This window comes from Mobula birostris, chromosome 27, assembly GCF_030028105.1.
Source record: "Mobula birostris isolate sMobBir1 chromosome 27, sMobBir1.hap1, whole genome shotgun sequence".
NCBI classification, from domain to species: Eukaryota; Metazoa; Chordata; class Chondrichthyes; order Myliobatiformes; family Myliobatidae; genus Mobula; species Mobula birostris.
Window position 1 is genome coordinate 26,103,891 of NC_092396.1, and position 22,080 is coordinate 26,125,970.

General features: G+C 43.8%; 1 protein-coding gene across 6 annotated transcripts in view; it reads right to left on the reverse strand.

Annotated features, from left to right (window-relative positions):
• Nucleotides 1-22,080, reverse strand: part of LOC140188740 (kazrin-like) — a 709,679-nt gene that overhangs the window by 133,098 nt on the left and 554,501 nt on the right. For 5 of the 6 annotated variants that reach the window (XM_072245329.1, XM_072245328.1, XM_072245332.1 and 2 more), the window contains 3 exons: nucleotides 21,248-21,418; nucleotides 10,466-10,549; nucleotides 3,270-3,456 (listed from right to left, as the gene is read on the reverse strand). In XM_072245329.1, the coding sequence (XP_072101430.1) occupies nucleotides 3,270-3,456; nucleotides 10,466-10,549; nucleotides 21,248-21,418 (442 nt within the window). The remainder of the gene's footprint in view (nucleotides 1-3,269; nucleotides 3,457-10,465; nucleotides 10,550-21,247; nucleotides 21,419-22,080) is intronic. The other variant, XM_072245330.1, reaches the window with a different exon arrangement.

The window sequence follows — 22,080 nt, forward strand, 5'->3', positions numbered from 1 at the left end:
ATAACACTGACTAACACTGAATGTCTTGGAATCCCAATGCACTTAGCAGTGCTTGCTATGAAAAATAGAGTCCTTTCAGTATTATGCCCTTCCTTTGCCTCTCTCAACTCCTACCTGGCTGCCTTTCTCTCCAGATAAAACCGATAGTTGAGCAGAGCTCATGCAATTCAGATAAGCTCCTCTTACATCTACAGCTATCCTCTACACATTTAGAATTTGGACTGAGGATTTTCATTCAAAGAATAAATGGTGAAGATTCACCCACACCCCAGACAGAAAACACTGAGAACATAGAGGCTTAGAAATTGGATCCCACTAGCACCCATGTTTTATGTGAGAATGAATTACAAATCTTTTGAACTCAGAGTTAATCATCCTTGCTATCATCCTCTGGATAATGTAGCACTAATCCTGTTAACGCAGGTAGTGGGTAGTGGCTCCATATGTCACTACTACAAGGCGTGACGACCCTGCCTTACACGAGTCCCGGGCTCAGCTGGCTCCGGCTGACAGTACCCGCTATGGGCCCCTATCCAGGGTTACGGATTCCACTGCCTTGTGGGTATCTTCAGGAGAAGAGAAGGCTAAGGAGTAAACCCGACACAAATCCAGAGTGGAGCCCCTAAGACTGTTGGATGACGTATCACGTCACCTCCCGGCAGCTCCTGCAGCCAAGCTGATGCCAAATGTACTGCTTTGCATTCCCTTGGACCACATCCACGAGGCCGAGAGGGGGATCTTGATGTCTGGGCAGCCCAGGATCTCCATTTTCATCGCCCAGGCCTGCACCCCCAGGGCGCATCCATTGTCTACTTAGGCAGACGGAGCCATTAATTAATTAATTAATCCTGTTAACACACCTAATGATATTGCAAATCATGCAATACCCATTTTCAAACTTGCTAACATAAATCGGAAATTTAGGGTTGAACATCATCTCAATGATGACACCAGCGGGCGTACTCCATTATAGGACATGTCAGTCTGACTGATTACATGAGGTGGGCTGGGGGGCACAAAGGTGCCTGGGATCTTCAGAGATCCTGCATGCTACCTGGACCTCTCTGAAGGAAAATATATCTGCAGGCTCAGGTTTTCCATGGCAGCCAAGACACCAGTAAATGACATTCTGTAGGAACACTCTTGGCCACACACCTGCCCTTGGACAGCTCTGCCTGCTGGAGGTGGAGGTTGAACTTACTTCACATCTGAATGTCCTCACCACATGGCACTCCGTGGCATCAGAAATGTCATCATTCAGAGATGGTTTTTGATGCACTGGTTTAATTGGGGGGGCTGACAGCGAGTTCACTGATTAACCCATGACACAAGAGTTCCCACTAATAACACAGCAATTTTCCTCAGTAAGAAAGTTTCTGAAATTTCAGCTGTTTGTGGATCCCCTAAAGAGCTTCCCAAGGCTAATGCCATGTGTCTAAAAGGCATACATGCCATATTCATCCATGAATCACAGAGAGTCAGATCTGCTCGAAGGTTTCTGCTATTAGCACTGTCTGAAGAATCCTGGGGCAAAAGGACTACCCTCTACACACTGATTCACAGTCCCAGAATACCAAGTGAGAGCCAGCATGTTGCTGGATTGTTATGGAAAACACTGGTCTTCTAAAACTGGGATGCCACTGGGTGCCAGAAGAGGACTGTATACAAGCACAGGAGGTGCAGAGACATTTAATGTGGAGGCAAAGAGAAAGAGAAAGAGAGAGATAGAGAAAGAGAGAGACAGAGAGAGAAGAGAGGGGAGAGAGAGAGAAGGGGGGAGAGAGAGAGGAGAGGGGAGAGAGAGAGGAGAGGGGAGAGAGAGAGGAGAGGGGAGAGAGAGAGGAGAGGGGAGAGAGAGAAAGAAAGGAAGGAGGGAAGGAAGGAAGGAGGGAAGGAAGGAAGGGAGGGAGGGAGGAAGGGAGGGAGGGAGGGAAGGAAGGAAGGAAGGAAGGAAGGAAGGAAGGAAGGAAGGAAGGAAGGAAGGAAGGAAGGAAGGAAGGAAGGAAGGAAGGAAGGAAGGATGGATGGATGGATGGATGGATGGATGGATGGATGGATGGATGGGTGGATGGATGGATGGGTAGGTAGGTAGGTAGGTAGGTAGGTAGGTAGGTAGGTAGGTAGATAGATAGATAGATAGATACATGTTGACCAGTACCTTCGGCAGAGGCTGAAGTGAAGCAGGACCAAGATGGAGAACAAAGAAGGGTGGCGGGGGAAAATCGCAGAGCCGCTCCAAGAGGGGGTGAGGGGGAAACTCTCACAAGGAAGCTGCTACCCCTCTCTGCCCAATCCAGACTAAATGATCCTCTCCACTATATACACCAATCGGATTCATGAATAATCAGGCCACGACTGAAAAGCGCCCAGACAGTTGATAAAAGACCCTACTCTGCAGTTTGAGCTACACTGATCATAACGAATGATAGACTGAAACCCTGCCCCTGCCTGATTTACTAAGCAGCTTGGTAGAACCGACTTCACCGCTTCGCTGCTCACCCTGACAAAGTCTGTGTGAGCATGAGATTTATGTATGTATCACCTTACTGAGTGCGATTAACTGTGATCACCTTTCACACCGGTCATTCTATGACCCTTTTAAGACTACTGGATGTTGGCACACTCTGATGAAGAGTTGCATGCCACACATAGGGAGCCAGGATGCCAGCGGCTGATCCTGCATGGCAGCCGTGCAGCGTGTTGTTGGTACCTGGCTACAGCGGGGAATGTGCCTTTCAGGGATAATGCTTGCCAGACTGGTACACTGCAAGGCACTGGAAGCTGAACAAAGTGCGATTCCACTTCAGTGTACAATTCCTGGTGCAAATCCAAACATTTTTTAAATATCCTGTAGGCCCCATTACACTAGTCCTTATTGGGGATATGCGTCTCGGTGTTAATACAAAATAACAATGGTTGGTGCATCCAAAAATATTTGAAACTCAATCGATAGACAAGAGTACAACATTGAGACAAAAGGGAACCAGATCCATATTTAAAAAGGAAGAATACAGAAGAATTAGGGCAGTTTAAGAGTAAAACAGGATAGGATTTGTTGAAGATGCAATTTCAGCACAAGCATAATGGCTCCAAGGTCTAGTTCTGTGCTGTAAATTCTATAATGCAGGAAATGTAAATCAGGAAAGCCACAATAAAATGTTAGCATGGGATCAACTGAAGGTTAACAGTGGTTATTTATAATAAAATTTGGACAGAAAGAGAAGTCAGAATCAACAAACCTCAGGTTCCCGTGACTTATAACCTCTTACCTTGCCTGTCTACCGAGTGGTGGTGTGCATGATACAATGTCTGCTGGCTCTGTCGAATTGCCGCAGTGAGTGGTAGGTCGGACTGTGTCACCCACTCCTGGTTCCCATTTAACATGCTCTCGCTCGGCATCGCCAGTGAGTGCCTCTTGGGGACATCCTTGGTCAGTGTGGCTAGGGACTGCTTGGCCTACGAGAGAAGAAGAAGCTGGATGAAATTCTGCGGACGAAAGGGCCTTCTGAAAGGGGACCTCTGTACCAAAAGGACGACCACTCAGGGGGAAAAGCGTGCAGGGCCCTCGATTTTATCTACGGCACAATCACCATAAAAAGGGTTAAACATGTTCCAAACCAGGTCATTCAGCAAGAACCTAGGACTACCTACGGTTACTGGAAAACTCATGCAAGACTGCGTGCATTCACAAACACACACAATACTACCTCTGATCAGGATTCAAATGCTCTGAAATAGCAGTACTGTAGCTGGCCAGCCAAGTAGAGTTATTTGCAGTGTCTTCATGCTGATGTGGGCATCCACTGACGTCCTAAGTCCACAGATCAATTTGATAGCTACCAGTGTGAGCTGAGGAAATTCTCATGGGGAGCAATCGGAACTGACATTTCTCTGGAAAACTGTGGTGGAGAACTGGCGTAATTAGCCATCTTGCTCCTCTAACTGGAATACTTTTGGATCACAGAAAAATACGCTGACTGGAACAGAATGTGGTCATGTGGAGGACTCCTTGTTGGTGATACACGTTCCCCGGGGTGAGTGGGTGAGTACTGGGGTGCGTGGGAGGGGCCAAATGACTTTAAATTGTCTCGTGACCGCCTGCGGGGAAGATGAAGTTCAGGGTTGTATACTGCACACACACTTTGATAATAAATGTACTTTGAACTTTGAACCTGGGGGTGAACGAAGCATCCAGCGTATTAATGCCAATACATATGCCGTTAAGTGTAGAAATTAACTGACTATTCCTGGCTGGTGTCCTACTGACAAGTGGATGTGTTTTCACATTGCTGTTTGGTCTTGGTGATCGTCAGTCCAGAGTCGTTAAGTCCACTTGTGGACATTTGGGAGGTGATAAGCCATTTTGGAAGTGAATCCTACATCTTCAGAAGAACGGAGAACAAAATGAGTTGAATATCATAGTGAAGTGTTCATGGCTGTGGTCTGTTACTGGGGTGAGCTGCGTTGGGAACAGCAAAAAGGAACTTTCAGTGCTGTGCAATGTTTTGAAATGACCAAAGATTTGGAAAGCCAATCAGACCAGCCTCTCCCAGCGGGTAAAGAAATCAGTCAGATCAGATAGAAGTACAATAATAGACATAAAAATCTTTCCTCATTGTGAGACATGAGATTGAAAACAAGAGTACAAGAACTCTTTCATTTGTGAAGTGATTAAATGCCTCATTTTAAAAATATCCAAAACACTATCTGCGGCAAAACTGGCAGCACCTCTGCAACATTACCCACTAATTCACAGAAAGAAAGAGGAAGGAAATATAAATGCATTTATAGCAGGAACTCTGTCAGATGAGACGAAGGGATTTTAATTTGAAGGACCTGCAGACGGATACACAAAGACCTTTGGCTTTTATCCCCCCAGGTAGTGAAACACAACGTAGGTTGATGTGGTTTTTCAGCACTAACCTAAAACCTGGGCCAATAGGTTGGAGACATGGCTGGGTTTGGAAGGAGTGGTAAGTGATGGAGGTATAGTTAGCAGTGGCAATTGACCTCAGTCCTTCAGAAATTAGGACTTTTCCCACGAGAGAATTTCATCCTTTCAGGTTGGCAGCCATTTGCATCATCTTGCACCAGTCCACATTACTGACTATTTCACAGGCTCCGAATGCTAGAGGCTGAGGCAAACTAGACTAACACCACATTTAAACATCACTATAACATCCGGGGGTTGGTAACCTCTGTGTGTGTGTGTGTGTGTGTGTGAGAAAGTGAGAGAGAAGAGAGGAGAGAGAGAGAGAATGACAGAAAGAAAGAGAAAACATACGTATGTGCTTTTATGTTTTCTGCTTTTCAGGCAGAGAGTTATTGACTGCACATTTCTTTTGTTGCTAGTGGTTGTCAGCTTGACTCTGCAGAAATGGAACTGAAAACCATTAAAGTACTTAGAAGGACAATACTCCACATCTTTTACAGTCTGCCAAAACTGAAACACACACATCCTTGGTAATCTTGAAATACCCAATTCGAATTAAGATTTTGTAAGCTGCCCAAAACTCCATGGTTAAGTAACAAATAGGTGCAAAAATGCCAACATCAACTTCTCTGCAAGAAATCACCAAGACCTGGAAGAATAGCAAGTGTAGAGTGATATGACTAAAACACTGGGAGTATCAAGTCAAGAGGGCAGGCAGGTCTGGAGCTTCTAGCTGCTGCCTTCCACAGGTACTTGTGAGCAGGGGCTTGCATGGGACTTTAATAATCAATTGAATAAAGCAAGCTGTTAGTGTGTCGCTATAACAAACAGTGCCTCAATGCCAAGTCTTATCTGAACTTTGCCTTTATGGCTTGTTTCCTTCCTTAGCTTCTTTATTTTTCATTGTTACTGATTAGGTACTGCTTGATATCCTGCAATAAATAGTTTATACTGGAACCTCCGCCTTCCACATTCCAAAAACCCACCAGAGACTGTATGGAATGCATCAGTGCCCGTAACACTGCCTAGTCGCTTTAGCTTCCTTGGTTTGCATTTCATTTGATCCTAATAAAACATGTTTCCGTTTGAGATTTGTTATGGTCCTGTGTGCAGAGCACTGTTGGATGACAGACAAAAGCAGGCGCGTGGACGTCAGCCAGTTAGACAGGCGGGAAGAGTTTAAAAGGAGGTCATTTTTTTCTTCAGCGGTTTGGTAAAGGCACCTCTGCACAGGTGCGTGAACGTCAGCGAGTTAGACCAACAGGGAAGAGTTTAAAAAAAAGACAGCTTTATAGAGCGGGCGACAAAGTAGAGGGAGTCGAAGTAGGAGGGCTTTGGCTCAATGGGTCGAGGCGAGTTAAGTTACTTAAGAATAGGAATTCGGAAGTATGTCTGTGAGGCTGGTGTTCTGCACTGGGTGTCGGATGTGGGACATCCGGGAGACTCCCAGTCTCCTGGACGGCAACGTCTGCGCCAGGTGCGTCAAGCTGCAGCTCCTTAGAAACTGCGTTAAGGAACTACAGATGCAGCTCGATGACCTTTGTCTGGTCAGGGAAAGTGAGGAGGTGATAGAGAGGAGCTATAGGCAAGTAGTCACACCGGGGCCTCAGGAGACAGATAAGTGGGTAACAGTCAGGAATGGGAAGGGCAAGAGTCAGATACTACAGAGTACCCCAGTGGCTGTCCCCCTTAACAATAAGTACTCCTGTTTGAGTGCTGTTGGAGGGGGACAACCTACCTGGGGGAAGCCCTGTGGCTCAGAAGGGTAGGGAAAGGAAGAGGATGGCAGCAGTGATAGGGGCTCTATAGTTAGGGGGTCAGACAGGCGATTCTGTGGACACAGGAAAGAAACTCGGATGGTCGTTTGCCTGCCAGGGTCCGGGACGTTTCTGATTGCGTCCACAATATCCTGAAGTGGTAAGGTGAACAGTCGGAGGTCATGGTATATATTGGTACCAATGACATAGGTAAAAAAAGGGACAAGGTACGGAAAACAGACTACAGGGAGTTAGGAACGAAGTTGAAAAGCAGGACTTCAAAGGTAGTAAACTTGGGATTATTGCCTGTGCCACGTGACAGTGAATATAGGAATAGTGAGGTGGAGGATAAATGCATGGCTGAGGGATTGGAGCAGGGGGCAGGGATTCAGATTTCTGGATCATTGGGACCTCTTTTGGGACAGGAGTGACCTGTACAAAATGGACAGGTTGCACTTGAATCCCGGGGGACCAATATCCTGGTGGGGAGGTTTGCTAAGGCTACTGGGGAGAGTTTAAGCTAGCATTGCTGGGGGAGTGGGAACCAAACTGAAGTGACGGAGGAAAGGACGGTTGGCTCACAAATAGAAAAAACTTGGAGACAGTGTGAGAGGGAGGATAGGCAGATGATAGAGAAGGGATGTGCTCAGACCGATGGCTTGAGATGTGTCTATTTTAATGCAAGGAGTATTATGAGCAAAGTGGATGAGCTTAAAAGCGTAGATCAGTACTTGGAGCTATGGTGTTGTGGCCATTACAGAAACTTGGATGGCTCAGGGGCAGGAATGGCTACTTAGAGTGTTTCAGAAAGGACAGACAGAGAGAGAGGCGAAAGAGGTGGGGGTGTGGCACTGCTGATCAGAGGTAGTGTCACGGCTGCAGAAAAGGAGGAAGTCATGGAGGGATTGTCTACTGAATTTCTGTGCATGGAAGTTAGGAACAAAAGGGGTCAATAACTCTACTGGGTGGTTTTTATAGACCTCCCTAGATTGGGGAGCATACCTTATGAGAATAGGTTGAGTGAACTTGGCTTTTTCTCCTTGCGGTGACAGAGGATGAGAGGTGACCTGATAGAGGTGTATACGATGATGAGAGGCACTGATCGTGTGGGATAGTCAGACGCTTTTTCCCAGGGCTAAAATGGCTAACACAAGAAAGCACAGCTTTAAGGTGCTTGGAAGTAGGGACAGAGGGGATGTCAGGGGAAAGTTTTTTTACGGAGAGAGTGGTGAGTGCATAGAGTGGGCTGCCAGCGACTGGGTGGAGGCGGAAACAATAGGCTTTTTTAAGAGACTCCTGGATAGGTACATGGAGCTTAGAAAAACAGAGGGATATGGGTAACCCTAGGTAACTTCCAAACTAAGTATATGTTTGACACAGCATTGTGGGCCAAAGGGCCTGTATTGTGCTGTAGGTTTTCTATGTTCTATATACAAATCTGGGGGTATCCACAATGAAATAATTACTAACAAAGTAAGATATGGAAAAGGAAGGAGCCCAATTCATGACAATGAGGCAACTGGGGTATACATGCAAGTATGTCAATATTAGTGAGTAGTTTGGAGTATTTCAGAAACTGTATTGGGATGCATCAGAACTTTACAGTCAGGGCCATAACACTCTGCTGCACCCCATGTGCCACACTCAAGCTGATATCCTCTGCGTTACAGAGAAGGATATGGGATACGATGGCAGTGTGGGGTATAGAGTGTGCAGAAAGTGTGTGATGCATCAGAGTAAGGGATGAAGGGCGTAACATAGTGTAGAGGCATAGTGAAGGCTGTTTTTGGTACATCAGCATCGGTGAGGGGAGATGGTGCGTCTTTCTGATGTAGAACAACTGTTCACTTCTTGCTGATGAGAATTTAGAAGCAGAGCAGCCTGACTTTATGCCAGTGGTAATGACTGTCGAAGCCAGACGCTGCATCCAGATCTCTCATCAGCGCACATAACTTCCCTGGACACATGCAGCACTTCTTCCTGAACATGCTCTTTGCAAACGTTGCTGATGTTTTAACATCGTAATCGTGGATGAATGACATTTAAAGCAAAGTTTTTCTGCATAATGAAAAGTCACCCAATGGTGGGAGGATTCAGAATGTGGTTTGTCCTGTTCTTTGACGTTTGGCACTGTGTAAGAGTGGGCAGACGTGTTGCTGTAGACTTAGTGCACTAGTCCCCATTAAAGAATATCCTTATCTGGTGAAATTGCACTCTAAGGCTAATGCCAAATCTAATGCTGGTGTAATACCTACAAATCTTCCTGTAAAATAGAACACTGAGCTAAATATTTTGATCAAGTTTTGCTTTACGAGACCCAGAAAACTACTAATTAATCCAAATGGAATCCAATGAACTGGCACACCTACAGGAGACAGGTGAGTAAAAAAATTCAACTCTCTGCCTTGGGTGTCTTTGTCTTTGCTAACCTTTGTACATGGAGACAAAGAGAGGGGGCAAAAGCAGTGACCAATGTCAGAGAAGACTCTGGAGATTTCTCTGCCTGGCCCCACTAACAAGATCGTGAAATCTCAAGGAAACCATCATTGGCCAGAACGTATTGGAAGGCAATAGGATTTTCCTAAATTGGGATATCCGGAGGTTCAATCATCAAAGGATTAGGGATGTAGCACAAAAAATCATTGTTGCTAAGAGAGCAACAAAGTAATTTTTTTGCCACAGCTATTTTCTGTCAACTTCTGGATTAGGAATTTTACAGAAAAATAGGCGCAAGGCACTCAGAGCAGTGGCAATGAAATAAATGGTATGAAAATACAATGGCAGAGCTTAAGCAAAGGGGAGCAGCATCCAGATGGATGAAATTGTCAGTACACTTGCTTATGAATATGTTACATCCTTCAACCTGACTTCCCTGACTAAAGCACTTATTGATGAGGCTACCTTTCCTAATCACGCTAATTTCCATTCTCTCTTTTCCACTCTTACCGCGTGCAGCCAGAGGCACTAGGATATTGGATTTTAATGCACATTCCAAATGGCAACCTAGTGAATTTTAAAAAGCACAAAGCTTTGATCCTTTGAATGAAGGATTAATACCAGGCTGATGGTTCACCAATTGCCTAGGCTGGTTACAGTCCCCTCCACCTGGCCGAATTCCTGATAAATTCAGAACCAATTTTCAATCATTAATCTATGCTGCACTTCTATGTAGCAGTGGTAGGCATCAACGTATCTCAGGACACTTCACACTGAAGGACTTGGTCAAAGATTTAAAAAATAAAACATTAATTAGTTGGAATTTAAGAGTGGTGGCAAGACAGGCAGTTATTGTCCTTCCCCTTTATCTTTTTAATTCAAGAGCCCGTACACTGAAGGTGCACCCTATGTCTTGTTGGTAGGAAATCCAAGGATTTTGTAAGTGGAAGGAAAGAAGATTTGCATGAAGATCATTCCGCAGGGTGGCTCATGATGTCTGACGGGGCACCAGTGGTGACTTCTGGGCAGCAAGGAAGAGAAATGCACAATTGGAGGATGTGAGTAGGGAAACACGGATGGGAAAAATGCATGACTGGTGACAGCCCTAGCCGAGACCTTATCACATACTCCAGCTACACAAAATCTGCCCCAAAGCAGTGTGAGAGATGCAGGAACATACCAATCACCGGTTAGTAACAGAGGACATAAACGTGCACACCAGCTCAAGACCTATGCCGGAGTTAAGGTGGCCTAGGGTGATTGATTGGTGCCAATCGTACAACAGAACACTATTCAAATACACATAGTGCGTGATATATTTTCTCGGTGCACTTCTTACCGCCAGCACTCGAGGGAAGGACTCCTTCTCAGCTGAACGATCGAAAATGCGATATTCCATTTTCTGGCCCATACGGTTCATTATCTGGGGAGATAGCATGTCAAATAGAATGACCTACTGTGTTCTGCCCTACAGGACTTCTGACTTGAGCTGCCCTCACATACACGGGGTAATTCTCACAACACCAATAGGTGGCGCAGCAAGATCAGGATATAAGAGGGTAACATCTGGTTAGGCAACATACTCGGGGGGGGGGTAAAAGAAGAGCGCTAAAATGAAGCAAAGTGAAAGGATTAGAAGAGAAGATGAAGTCAGTAACTGTTTGAGATATAGGAAGTAAGAGTGAAAATAATCAATCGCATGCACTGGGAACAAGATGGACCCGCTACTGATAACTGACTGATTGGAGTGACAGACTCCCAAAACTGACTTTAGTCAACTGGGAGGAATCTCCACAGTTGGCCCAAGGTCTCACCTTTCTGGCTTCACAAAGGAATGAATCGGTGACACAGTTCGATGGCAGGAAAGCATTAATTTGATGTCAAAACTAACCTGCTGCAGCACATTGAAATCAACAGCTAAGTAATCAGGTAAAAGGTCAGCTTGGCTCAGTGAACAGGGTAGAAACAATACACGCTGGCTTTAATGGATGATTGCTCAATGTGCCTGTGCTATATTTTTCTTAGCATAAACCAGTCAAGTCGGATTAATGCTTTCGCTAGGAGTGTGAAGTGTTTGATCCTGATCATCTTCCACTGCTCTACACTGAAACACATACTATAAAACCCACTGGGATTGTAAAGTGCACCATGCACTAATTGTTCTCCTCTGATTAGAATCCTTCATCTATCCAGAGTGCTGTGCGATATCAGCTCCCAAGGCTCCTTTGCTTGCAACCAGTGACTAAAGTCTCCAATTCAACAAAGTGAATGTTCAGCTCATCCAATATAGTCAAATGTCAATTACCTGAGGTGTTCAGCCAGACTTGTGAGTTGCACATTCACTCCTATGATTATAGTATCATGTTTGTTCTCTTGGTCACTTGAACTGTGATGACAGGATGTGACGCTGTGGCTTGTGTCTGACAGTATCACCGAATTTCTGATGACCTTCAGTGCTTGCCTGTTTGCAAACATGTTTTCTTTGCCCAGTAGGAGAGGCAGTTTGACACTCAGTCTGCACACTATAAATCACTCCAAGTAAGTCTAGTTATTTCTAAGCCCTCAAAGTTCAAAGTAAATTTATTACCAAAGTAGGAATTTATCACCATATACTATCTGGAGGTTCATTTCTTGCAGGTATTCACAGTAACACAAAGAAATACAATAGAATCAATGAAAAACTTCAGCAATGTTACCAGCTGTGGCTAACAGATATATGCACAGAACCTTAGGCACGCTCAAACTCAAAATATGCATTGTTTACAAAATGCCAAAGCTTCAGAGCCAGTTTTCCCAAGTGGGACCCCTGTCTCGGATTTCTAGCCTTCTGACAGGACACTGCCGATGATGCCCAAGGCAGAACGCCACACTTTACAGAATAAGCCAGAGAAAGAAACCAGCTGAGCCCTCTGTATCTATGCTGGCTCCCTACTGGAACATGGAATGATCAAAGTGTCCCAGTGAAAAAGGAGACGATTTGGCCTTTCTTATCTCCTTGCTAGAACAACTTGTCAACACCATTTGTAAACCTTGAGTGGACAATCAATCATAGTAATATTGTGCTAATATGGGATTCAACAACTGTCTCTAGCTGCCTTGCACATATGAAGATACAAAGCTGAAGAGAGCGGAGCAACATAATCAGCAAACAAAGATCTTCACGACCCCAGCTTTTAAGAAGGAGAAAGTACATATATGTTAGCACTTATAGACATCGTAAGAAATATTATCTTTCAGATATTTTACCACCACAGTCTGTCACAGACAAGTAAAGTGAGTGCATCACTGGACCTGGACAAAGAGAAAAATTCCTACTGGGGGAGAAGTTCTTCATTAGTTTATTCCCTATTCAAATTGAGGGGACAGCCCACTTGCCTTTACGTCCATTTCCATATTAAGACAAAGATTAATTACTCTTGAAGTCCTTAAAATCTCTTTCAACAGGTATTACAAATACAAAGGAGCATAAATCCCCATCTCTCCCCACAATAGAGCAAAGAATATTACAGCCAACCTTTAAACCTCCTTTCATCTATTTACTGTTTCCCTCCTGCATAACCCGCCATTTTTCTGTCATACATGTGCTTATCTAAGAGTTTCTTAAATGCCCCCAATGTACCTGCCTCTGGCAGTGTGTACCATGCACTCAGCACGCCATAAAAAAATTTACCTATGACACCCTCCATACTCTCCTCCAATAACCTTAAAATTATGCCCCCTTGTATCAGCCATTTCTGCCACATGAAAAAGTCTCTGGCTATTCACTCTATCTATGCCTCTCATCATCTTGTACACTTCTATCAAATCATCTCTCATCCTCCTCAGCTTCCAAAAGAAAAGCCCTAGCTTGCTTGACCTACCTGCATAAGACGTGTCCTCTACATCAGGTAGCATCCTGGTAAATCTCCTCTGCACCCTCGCTAAAAATTCTGCTAACAATGCCACCAATGCGACACAATACTCTAAGTGTAGTCTAACCAGGGTTTTATAGAGCTGCAACATTACCTCACAGCTCTTGAAGTCAATCCCCTGACTAATGAAGGGTCTCTTAACAACCCTATCAGCTTGCGCGGCAACTTTAAGGCACATACGGACGTGGGCGCCAAAACCCCTCTGTTCCTCCACACTGCCAAGAATCCTGCCATTTAATTCTGCCTTTAAATTTGACCTTCCAAATGAATCGTTACACACTTTTCCGGGCTGAACACCATCTGCCATTTCTGAGACCCGCTCTGCGTCCTGTCTTGCTGTAACCTACAACAACTCTTCGTACCATCCACAACTTCACCTACCTTTCCTACTCTCCACAACTTCACTAACACTTCATACTGTCCACAACTTCATCTGCAAATAAAACAAACATTTTGTGAAAATGATTGAACCTTGGACATAATCCTTCACAAAGCACTATATTTATGCTTCCTAACTCTACACCCCAGGGCTCAGCTAGCACGACGATGTTGCAAATTCTATTATTTGTACAAGCTACATTTTAGAAATCTGTATACTTTTTTTAAAGTGCGTGCTCAGTACCACGTGGTCAAAGTTGTTGTCTGCTAGTTAACTAGTTTTTTTTCCTCATTCTCAATTTGTCCTCTAAAACTCATGAACAGGTATTTGCTTAAGTAATAATTTTCTCAAGAGAACCGGATAAAAACTTGAAGACTTACTAAGACCAGGGCACAGCCACAATAAGCCAAATAGCCTTTGCTTTAGTATTTTCTATTCACTGTAGGGATCAGGACCTGCATTTATTTGCTCAATCCTAACTGATCTTGAGAAGGTGGTGGTGGGGAGCCTCCTTGACCAACTATAGTTCTTGAATATAAACCCAAAATGCTGTTGGGAATGGATTTCTGTGATATACAGTAGTCTGGGCAGCAATGAAGGAACAAAGATGTATTTTGGAGTCAAAATGGTTTGCAAATTGGGAGTGAAACCTGCAAGTGGTAGAATTCTTTTGCGTCTGTTGCCCTTGTCTTTTTGGGTGGTGGAGACCTCAGGCCTGCTGACAGATTGGCCTGGTGAGTAGGTGTAGTGCTTTTCATAAGTGCAACACTTTACAGTCATCTTGTGCCAATCGCGAAGGGAATGTATATTTCAGGCAGTTGATGGGGCGCCAATCAAGAGGGCTACTTTATCTTGGATGGAATTGTTGGTGTTGACATTTGCCTTGTAGATGGTGGAATGGTCACATCAATGACCAGCTACGGCCTGTTCCTACAGCCGTGCTATTTATGTGGTTGGTCTAGTTGAGCTTCTGGTCAACGCTGACATACACATTATTGATGGTGGGGGACTTCACCATGGTGTTGTTAAGGGTAGATGGTTTGACAATCCGACTGAATATTGTCATTGCTTGGGCACCTTGAGGCAGTACATGTTGATTGTTACTTAGCACCTTGTGCCTGAATGATAGGATTTCCTTTGTGGAGGCATGGGCGGATTCATTGGCTGAGGGGTTGCAAATAGAACTGAATGTTGTATATCATCAGTGAACATCTCCACTTCTCATTCAATCATATCGCCTGTACTTTCTCACAATGCAGGACCTGTGCTGGTGAGCACAACAATCACATTTTGTCACCAACTTCCCATTATATATTCTCTCTGGCAAGTCCACCAACTCAACTGGTTCTCCTTCATCCACCGATATTTAATATGTGAGAACCAATTATCCTGCTAACAGCACGCTTTTGGGATGTTAAAGGAAACCAGAAAATCCGAAAGGATGACTGTGCAAACTCCACACAGACAGTACAAGTGTGCAGGATCAAACACAAGTTGCTGGAGCTGTGAGATGGCACCTCACCTCCACTTGACCATCCCAGTCTACCTGTGGCAGATAAAATTGGCCGTAAAAGCACTGGTTAAACAGATGAAAGGGACGTCAGTGATGTTCTAGGACTGGGATGCCTGACTGCCAACAATCATTTTCCTTTGTGAGACCTTTGTCTGAACCATTTGAATATTTTCTCTTTGATGCTCACTGATGTCAGTTTTACTCGGACACCTTGTTGTCGCGCTCTGTCAAATGCTGCCTTAGTATCCACAAAACAATATAAAGCAGGTGCAGAATTAGGCCATTTGGCTCAGTGGGTCTGCTCTGTCATTCATTCATGGCTGATTTCCTTTCTCAACCCTACTCTACAACCTGCTTCCCAAAAACATTAACCCCCTTACCTATCAATATCTCTCTTAAACACACCCAATGACTTGGCCTCCACAGCCCTATGTGGTAACAATTTCACAGATTCACCATACTGTGGCTGAAGAAATTCCTCTTCTTCTCAGTGCGCCCTTGGATCTTAAACTCTGCTCATCCACTTTATCATCATCGTCAAGGATGATCACTTCTACCTGAACTTGAGAATTTGGATCTTCGGTCCATGTTTGGCCCAAAACTATGACAAGGTCTGAAGCCAAGTAGTTCTGGTGAAACCCAAACTGGACAGTGGGGTTACTGGTGGGGCTACTGTGTCACGTGTGAGAATGGGTGGTAATGAGGAATTGGCCTTCACCATTTTTGATCTAATGTCATAAGACTTCATAGGATTTGGACTCAATATTGAGGTCTCCAAGAGAAATTCCTTCCAGCCTGAAAGGAATCTGGCACATAATCTGCAAAGTGTGATTTTGTGAGTATACCATGCTAGGCTGTTTCATGGCTCCCCCAAGTTCAACACCAGTCTATACATATCAGTGAAGAGGAATTTGCAAGGCTGACAAGGCTGATGGTGACTTTACTGTTGTTGAAGGTGGTGGTAGATGTCTGTCCATTTTTCTCCCTTCTCTAACTGCAGCAGTAATGGTACAACTCAGAGGCTTATCAGCTCAGAGGGCAACCTCACGTGGATTGTATCTGGAGCCATACGATTCTAACAGTCCATTTATACGGCTCTGAGTATGTTTAAGTGGAAAGCAGAACAGCAGAGCTTGTAACTGCCTAATGTCATACCCACCCAATATCCAGCTAACAGGGATGAAAAGCAGGTGAGGAGCAGGTCCAGAATAGTGAGCATGAATCAGCTCCCAACACTTATGCTGGGATTCACCCAGTAACATCTCAGGTCAATTGTTTTTCTACCTCAGTCATAGTCACTGTGATGGCACACGGGTACTTGTCCATCTTTGCTTGTGGTCATTGGTGTCTAATTTTGGAGGGGATGGGGAAAATTGTGAAACGGACTGGATAATCAACGGCCTGGCAGGGTGCACTCACTCTTTGTGATTTTTTTAATAAATGACTTAGATATGGAAGAGTGGGTTCGTAAGTTTGTAGATGACACCAGAGTTGGTGCTGTTGTGGATAGAGTAGAAGGTTGTCATAGGTTAAAGAGGAACACTGACAGGATGCAGAGTTGGGCTGAGACGTGGCAGATGCAGTTCAATCCAGAGAAGTGTGAAATGAAACACTTTGGAAGGTTGAACTTGGAGTCAGAGTACAAGGCTAATGGCAGGATTCTAAGTATTGTAGAGGAACAGCGGGATCTTGGGGTCCACATTCTTAGATTTCTTAAAGTTCATAGTTCCCACAAAGTGCACGTTGATAGGACAGTTAAGAAACCATATGTAGTGTTGGCCTTCACAGTCAGGGAACTGAGTTCGAGAGCCACAAAGTAATGTTGCAGCTCTATAAAACATTGGTTTGGTGATGTGTTCGGTTCTGATTGCCTCATTATAGGAAGGATGTGGAAGCTTTAGAGAGGGTGAAGATATTTACTAGGATTCTGCCTGGATCAGAGAACTTGTCTTACGTGGGAAGGATGAGCGAGCTAGGGCTTTTCTCGTTAGAGTGAGGGAAGATGAGAGGTGTCTTGACAGAAGATAATAAGAGGCATAGTTAAAATGGACAGACAGTGTCTTTCTCCCAGGGCAGCAATGACTAATATGAGAGGGCATAATTTTAAGATGATTGGAGGGAAGTATAGAGGGGAAGTCAGAAGCAGGCTTTTACACAGAGAGTGGTAAGTGCTGTCAGGAGTTGTGGTAGAGGCGATACATTAGGGACAGAAGAGTCTCTGGTATATGGCACAGGGATGAATGAAAAATGGAGGGCTTGTGGGAGGGTTAGATTGATCTTGGAGTAGGTTAAAGGTTTAGCATAACATTGGGGGCCAAAGCACCTGTGCTGTTCTGTTTTATGCATTGCTGCCATGTACTCTAGGTTCTCTCAACTCTCTCTGGCCCCCTCCCTCGCATGGCTCATTGCAAATCTGCTCCTGATTCCAGCTCACTTTCTTGGACTTTCATGAGCTGATCTCACTACCAGAAAGTGAACAACAGCAAGAACAGCTTTCAGTTCTGTTCCCACACCAACATCGTAAAATAGTCCAGAGTTACACCTCATTTACTGAGCAATCCTTCTGTATTCTGCAGCTGTAAAAGCAAAATACACCTTTATCTTCCTTAAATGAGAATTCAAATGAAAGGAATTGCTGTGAGTGTTGTTAAATCAGAGAAGTCAACGTACATTTCCTTAAACAATGAAGAAATGTTTATAGCAGCAGAATGGTAGCATATCAAACTAATCTCATTGAAGATCTTACCAGTCAGATCTGGGAGGGAGAGAAAATCAGTGAAATTGCTCAGTTTGTGTATAGTCAATAAATCTACCCTGGCAATATCATACACACCAGTGGTAAAGAATAACCCACAAGCACAAACGTCCAAGGGGAAAAAAATCACACCGAGTCCCAGCCCTTATACTATTCCATAACTTATTGCCCAAAGTGTTGTGTATTTAATGTTTTAGTATTATTTGAGTAATATTATAAATATAATTGTTTGATTAAGCATTCTTTCCATGTTTACATTATTCATTACAGGTTGTATGTACAAAGTATGTGAATGGCATACATCATTACGCCACCACATCATATGTGAACGCTTCACTGAAGTAGAATGAGGTAGACACGCATTATCCTGGCTCCCTGTTTTTCTTTTATATTTTGGAGTCACAAAACATAATAGCGGTGGAGACTAAGTTTTAAAATGAACCCGAGATGATTGCCTGCCAGTGAACTGCAGTGAGATGTTCAAGATTTAAAAAAAAAACGCAGAATGATTTCTTCACAAGAGGAGAAAAAGAGTCTAGTTAAAAAAAAACTGCAACATGTTCTTCTTCGGAATTTCAGCGAGATGTTTGAGTTAAATAAAAAAAAAGGCAGAAAACGGGCAAAATTCATGTGTTCATAAACAGAGAATACCGGATGATAATAATACATTTTTTAAAAAGTAGAAATGGATGGCTACATCAGAAAGATAGATGCATTCAATTGCATAACAGATAACTGAATTTTGTACACTGAGCAAATTAAGCAGTGTTTTGAAGCAAATGAAATGGTTGATGAGAAACCAGTGCCAGTTATGCTGAATGCAAATTGTGGAAGAGCTAAGAGTTGGTTAAGAGATTTGACTGCTCCAACCAAACCAGGCAAAATGAACTTTGCTGCTGATATCGTGAAAGTAATGCAGGAACATTTAGAATTGAACCCACTGTTGATTGCAGAACACTTTAGGTTTCATAAGTGGAATCAAAAGGAAGGGGAGTCCATTTCAGATTATGTGGCTGAATTGATGAGATTGTCTAAGCATTGTCTGATCAGTGATGGGCTTAATGGTGCACTGAGAGATCATTTAGTCTGTGGAATCTTACAAGAAAGCATTCAAAAATGGTTCCTAACTGAAGGTCAATTCACATTTAAAAGAACAGTTGAAATCACTGTATCAATGGTAACAGCAGCCAGAGATGAAATTGAGTTGCAGTCAAGAATGAAAGTGAGCTGAAAAGACTGCATAGTTTAACCAGAAACCGTCCTGGCTGAACAAATTGTGGTACTGTTGTGGCAGGGGCTCACATACACCAAACCAATGCAAATTTAAAGGTGAAACTTGCAGAAAATGCAACAAAGTAGGACACATACCAACAGCATGTCAGGCAGACAAAAATAAATGAAGAGAAAAAGATAAAAAAGTCAAGTTGCAGCTTCAAAAAGAGCAGTAATCCGTATGCTGCTGATGAGAAATCCAATAATGGTGAGAGTGAATAAGGACTGAGTAGCCTTGAGATTTACAATGTGAAAACTGACATGAAACACGAGCATACACCAGAAGTGAAAGGCAAATTAACCTGACAGTGGCACGGACATTTCAGTCATTCCTCAAAATATGTTTCACAGTATTTCAAAGATACAAAACTGAAGCCTGCAGATTTCCAACTAAGAACTTATACTGAAGAAAAGATAACTCCTGTGAGGATGACATTTGTAAAGGTGAAATACAACAACCAACAAGCCACTTTGGATTGTATGTGACAAAAATGGAGAGACAGCATTGTGGGAATATGAGTGGCTGAGAAAAATACAACTTGATTGGAGATCCATCCACCACTTGCGTGTCACATTCCTTGAAATAGAGTCAACTGAAAACAAATTAAGAAAGATATTGGATGATGCCACAGCAATGTTTAAGGATGGGAATGAAAATCTCTAAACATATCAAGGTGAAAGAGTGAATGAAAATGGCACAGCCAAGTTTTACAAAGCCCATCTGGTTCCTTTTGCCATCTGTGATAAAGTAGTCAGTGAGCTAGACTGCATGCGTGTTGAAGGAAGTCTTTTCAAGGTTGAGTGGAACCTGTGGGCAATGCCAGTGGTCCCAGTAGTAAAGGAGGATGGATCTATCAGGATCTGTGGTGATTTTAAGCTCACCATCAACCCAGTACCAAAAGTAAATAATACCTTCTGCCCAGGATAGACGATGCCTTTGCAAAACTTTCTGGAGGAAAGCACTTCAGCAATGTGTAATTAGCTGAGGCTTACCTATAGATAGAGATAAAAGAAGAGTCTAAAGTGTTTCTCACCATAAACACTCACCCAGGACTTTATCGCTGTAATAGGCTTACTTCTGGAGTGGCATCTCCACCTGCACTCTGGCAGAAAGCTTTGGAATGAGTGCCGCAAGGCTGCCCAGGCACTCAGTGTTACCTGGATGACATCATTGTTACCAGTGAGGATAACAAGGAACATCTCCAAAAACGCAAGACAGTGCTAAAATGATTAGAAGACTATGGGCTATGCTGTTCCTGCATTGTCCCTTGCACTCATGCTTGGATCTCCTCAAACCTAAACTCAGAAGGAGTATGCAGAACAAACAGCTGAGACAAACTGAGGGCTCCTCAAACAAGGAGGGTCAATGTTTCACTCCTGGCAGGCAGTCCTGGTGAGGGGCTACAGAGGTGATCAAAAGTGGATACTTGAAAAGATTAAGGACAGAATTAGACCACTCTCCTACACATCGATCAGCAGAGTCAATAATTAAGAGAAGAAAGATGTCAAGCGCTGGCAAACTACTTCCTGCACTCCCAGAGTAAATTCCTACAACCTCCACGGAAGAGGCCCCAGAACCTGAGATTGTTTCACAAACACAAGTCTCACCTGCCATGCAGTGCCACCCACACCTCACCATTCTCCCCCTGCGCATGGTCAGTTAAGATATTATCCCACAAGTGTAAGTATATTTATATATACACACACACATATACCCACTGTATATATAGTGACTAGAGAGCAATACATTGCAATTTGGAGTTGAGATGCATTCTGTGTTGAGTTGGAGTTTATAGCTAAGCACAGAGAAATGTGTATTTAATTTTTCAGTAATCTTTGAGTAATATTGTAAAAATACTGTTTGGGTATTTGTTTGTTTACATTATTCATTACCGGTTATATGTACAAAGTATGTGAATGGCATACGTCATTACACCACCACATCATATGTGCGTACCTTACAAAAGTAAAACAAAGCAGAGATACGTTATTCCCAGCTCTGTGTTTTCCTATCAACTAGTTTTAAGTTTTGGAGTTACAAAACATAACACAAAGCCATACTGTAATTGACCTTTTCCCTGTTAATGACTTAGAAGGTACACATGAAGCAGAGGAGATGTCTGCATGTCAGGTGTGCTCCATCCACTCATGAGGCCACACTGAGAACAGCTGGAAATGGAAGACACTGAGTAATGATTGCTTAGTCCATCTGGGCAGAAATTTCCCCATTGGTTGAAGTGAGCAATTCAGTACCTGAAATAGAATAGGGTGTGGCAGATCCCGTCACTTACCATGGCCAACTCTGCCTCCAGTTCTTTAATTCTGTTCTCTTTGAGGTCCAGCTGTGTTTGGAGTGCAGTCACATGATCAGTCGCCTCCTTGGCTTGTCTACGTAAATCCCATTTCTCTCGTTCTAGTGAGTCTTTTTCTTTTCCTAAAACCTTCACTGCATCTTCACTCTCCTGTAAGGGTGGGAATGAAGTTGGCAAATTATCTAAACATTTGGGAACAACTGGAGTGGGAGGTCTAGACCCTGAGACATCTGGAGATGACCATTATAACACACTAAGCCCATCCATGTCCTGAGAAATAAACCCCTGGGACACCAATGTCCCCAGAATAATTGGCTTGAAAAGTTCTTGTATCCAGTGGAGGAAGTGCAGAGGATGGAAGTGAAAGGAATTTGCTGGGATGAGTAATGTCGTAAACAGCAGGAAAGAAAGGGAGGTGAAGGTGAGGAAGCAAATGTGGGAGGGAATTGGGGAGCCGAGGGTGAGAGGGTGAGAGGGAGGTAGAGGAGGCAAGCACAGAAGAGCTGAGGGGATGAGAAAGGTGGAGTGTGAGTGGGAGGGAGTTTGCAGAAAGAGCGAGAGTTGGGTTGACAACTGTGAGAAGAAGTTCGGGGGGTACAAGAGTGGGAGAAAGTTGGGGGAACGAGTTTGGGAGGGAGTTGAGAGTGGGAGAGAGTAGGGAAGCAATGAGAACGGGAGTGAGCTCAGGGGCCAAAATTAGTAGGGAATTAGCGAGGGGCAAGAGTGGAAGAATAAGGGTGGGACAGAGTAATAATTGCAAAATGAGGGTGGGTCTGAGGGTAGAGCAGAAAATGCCCAAACCTCCATATGAT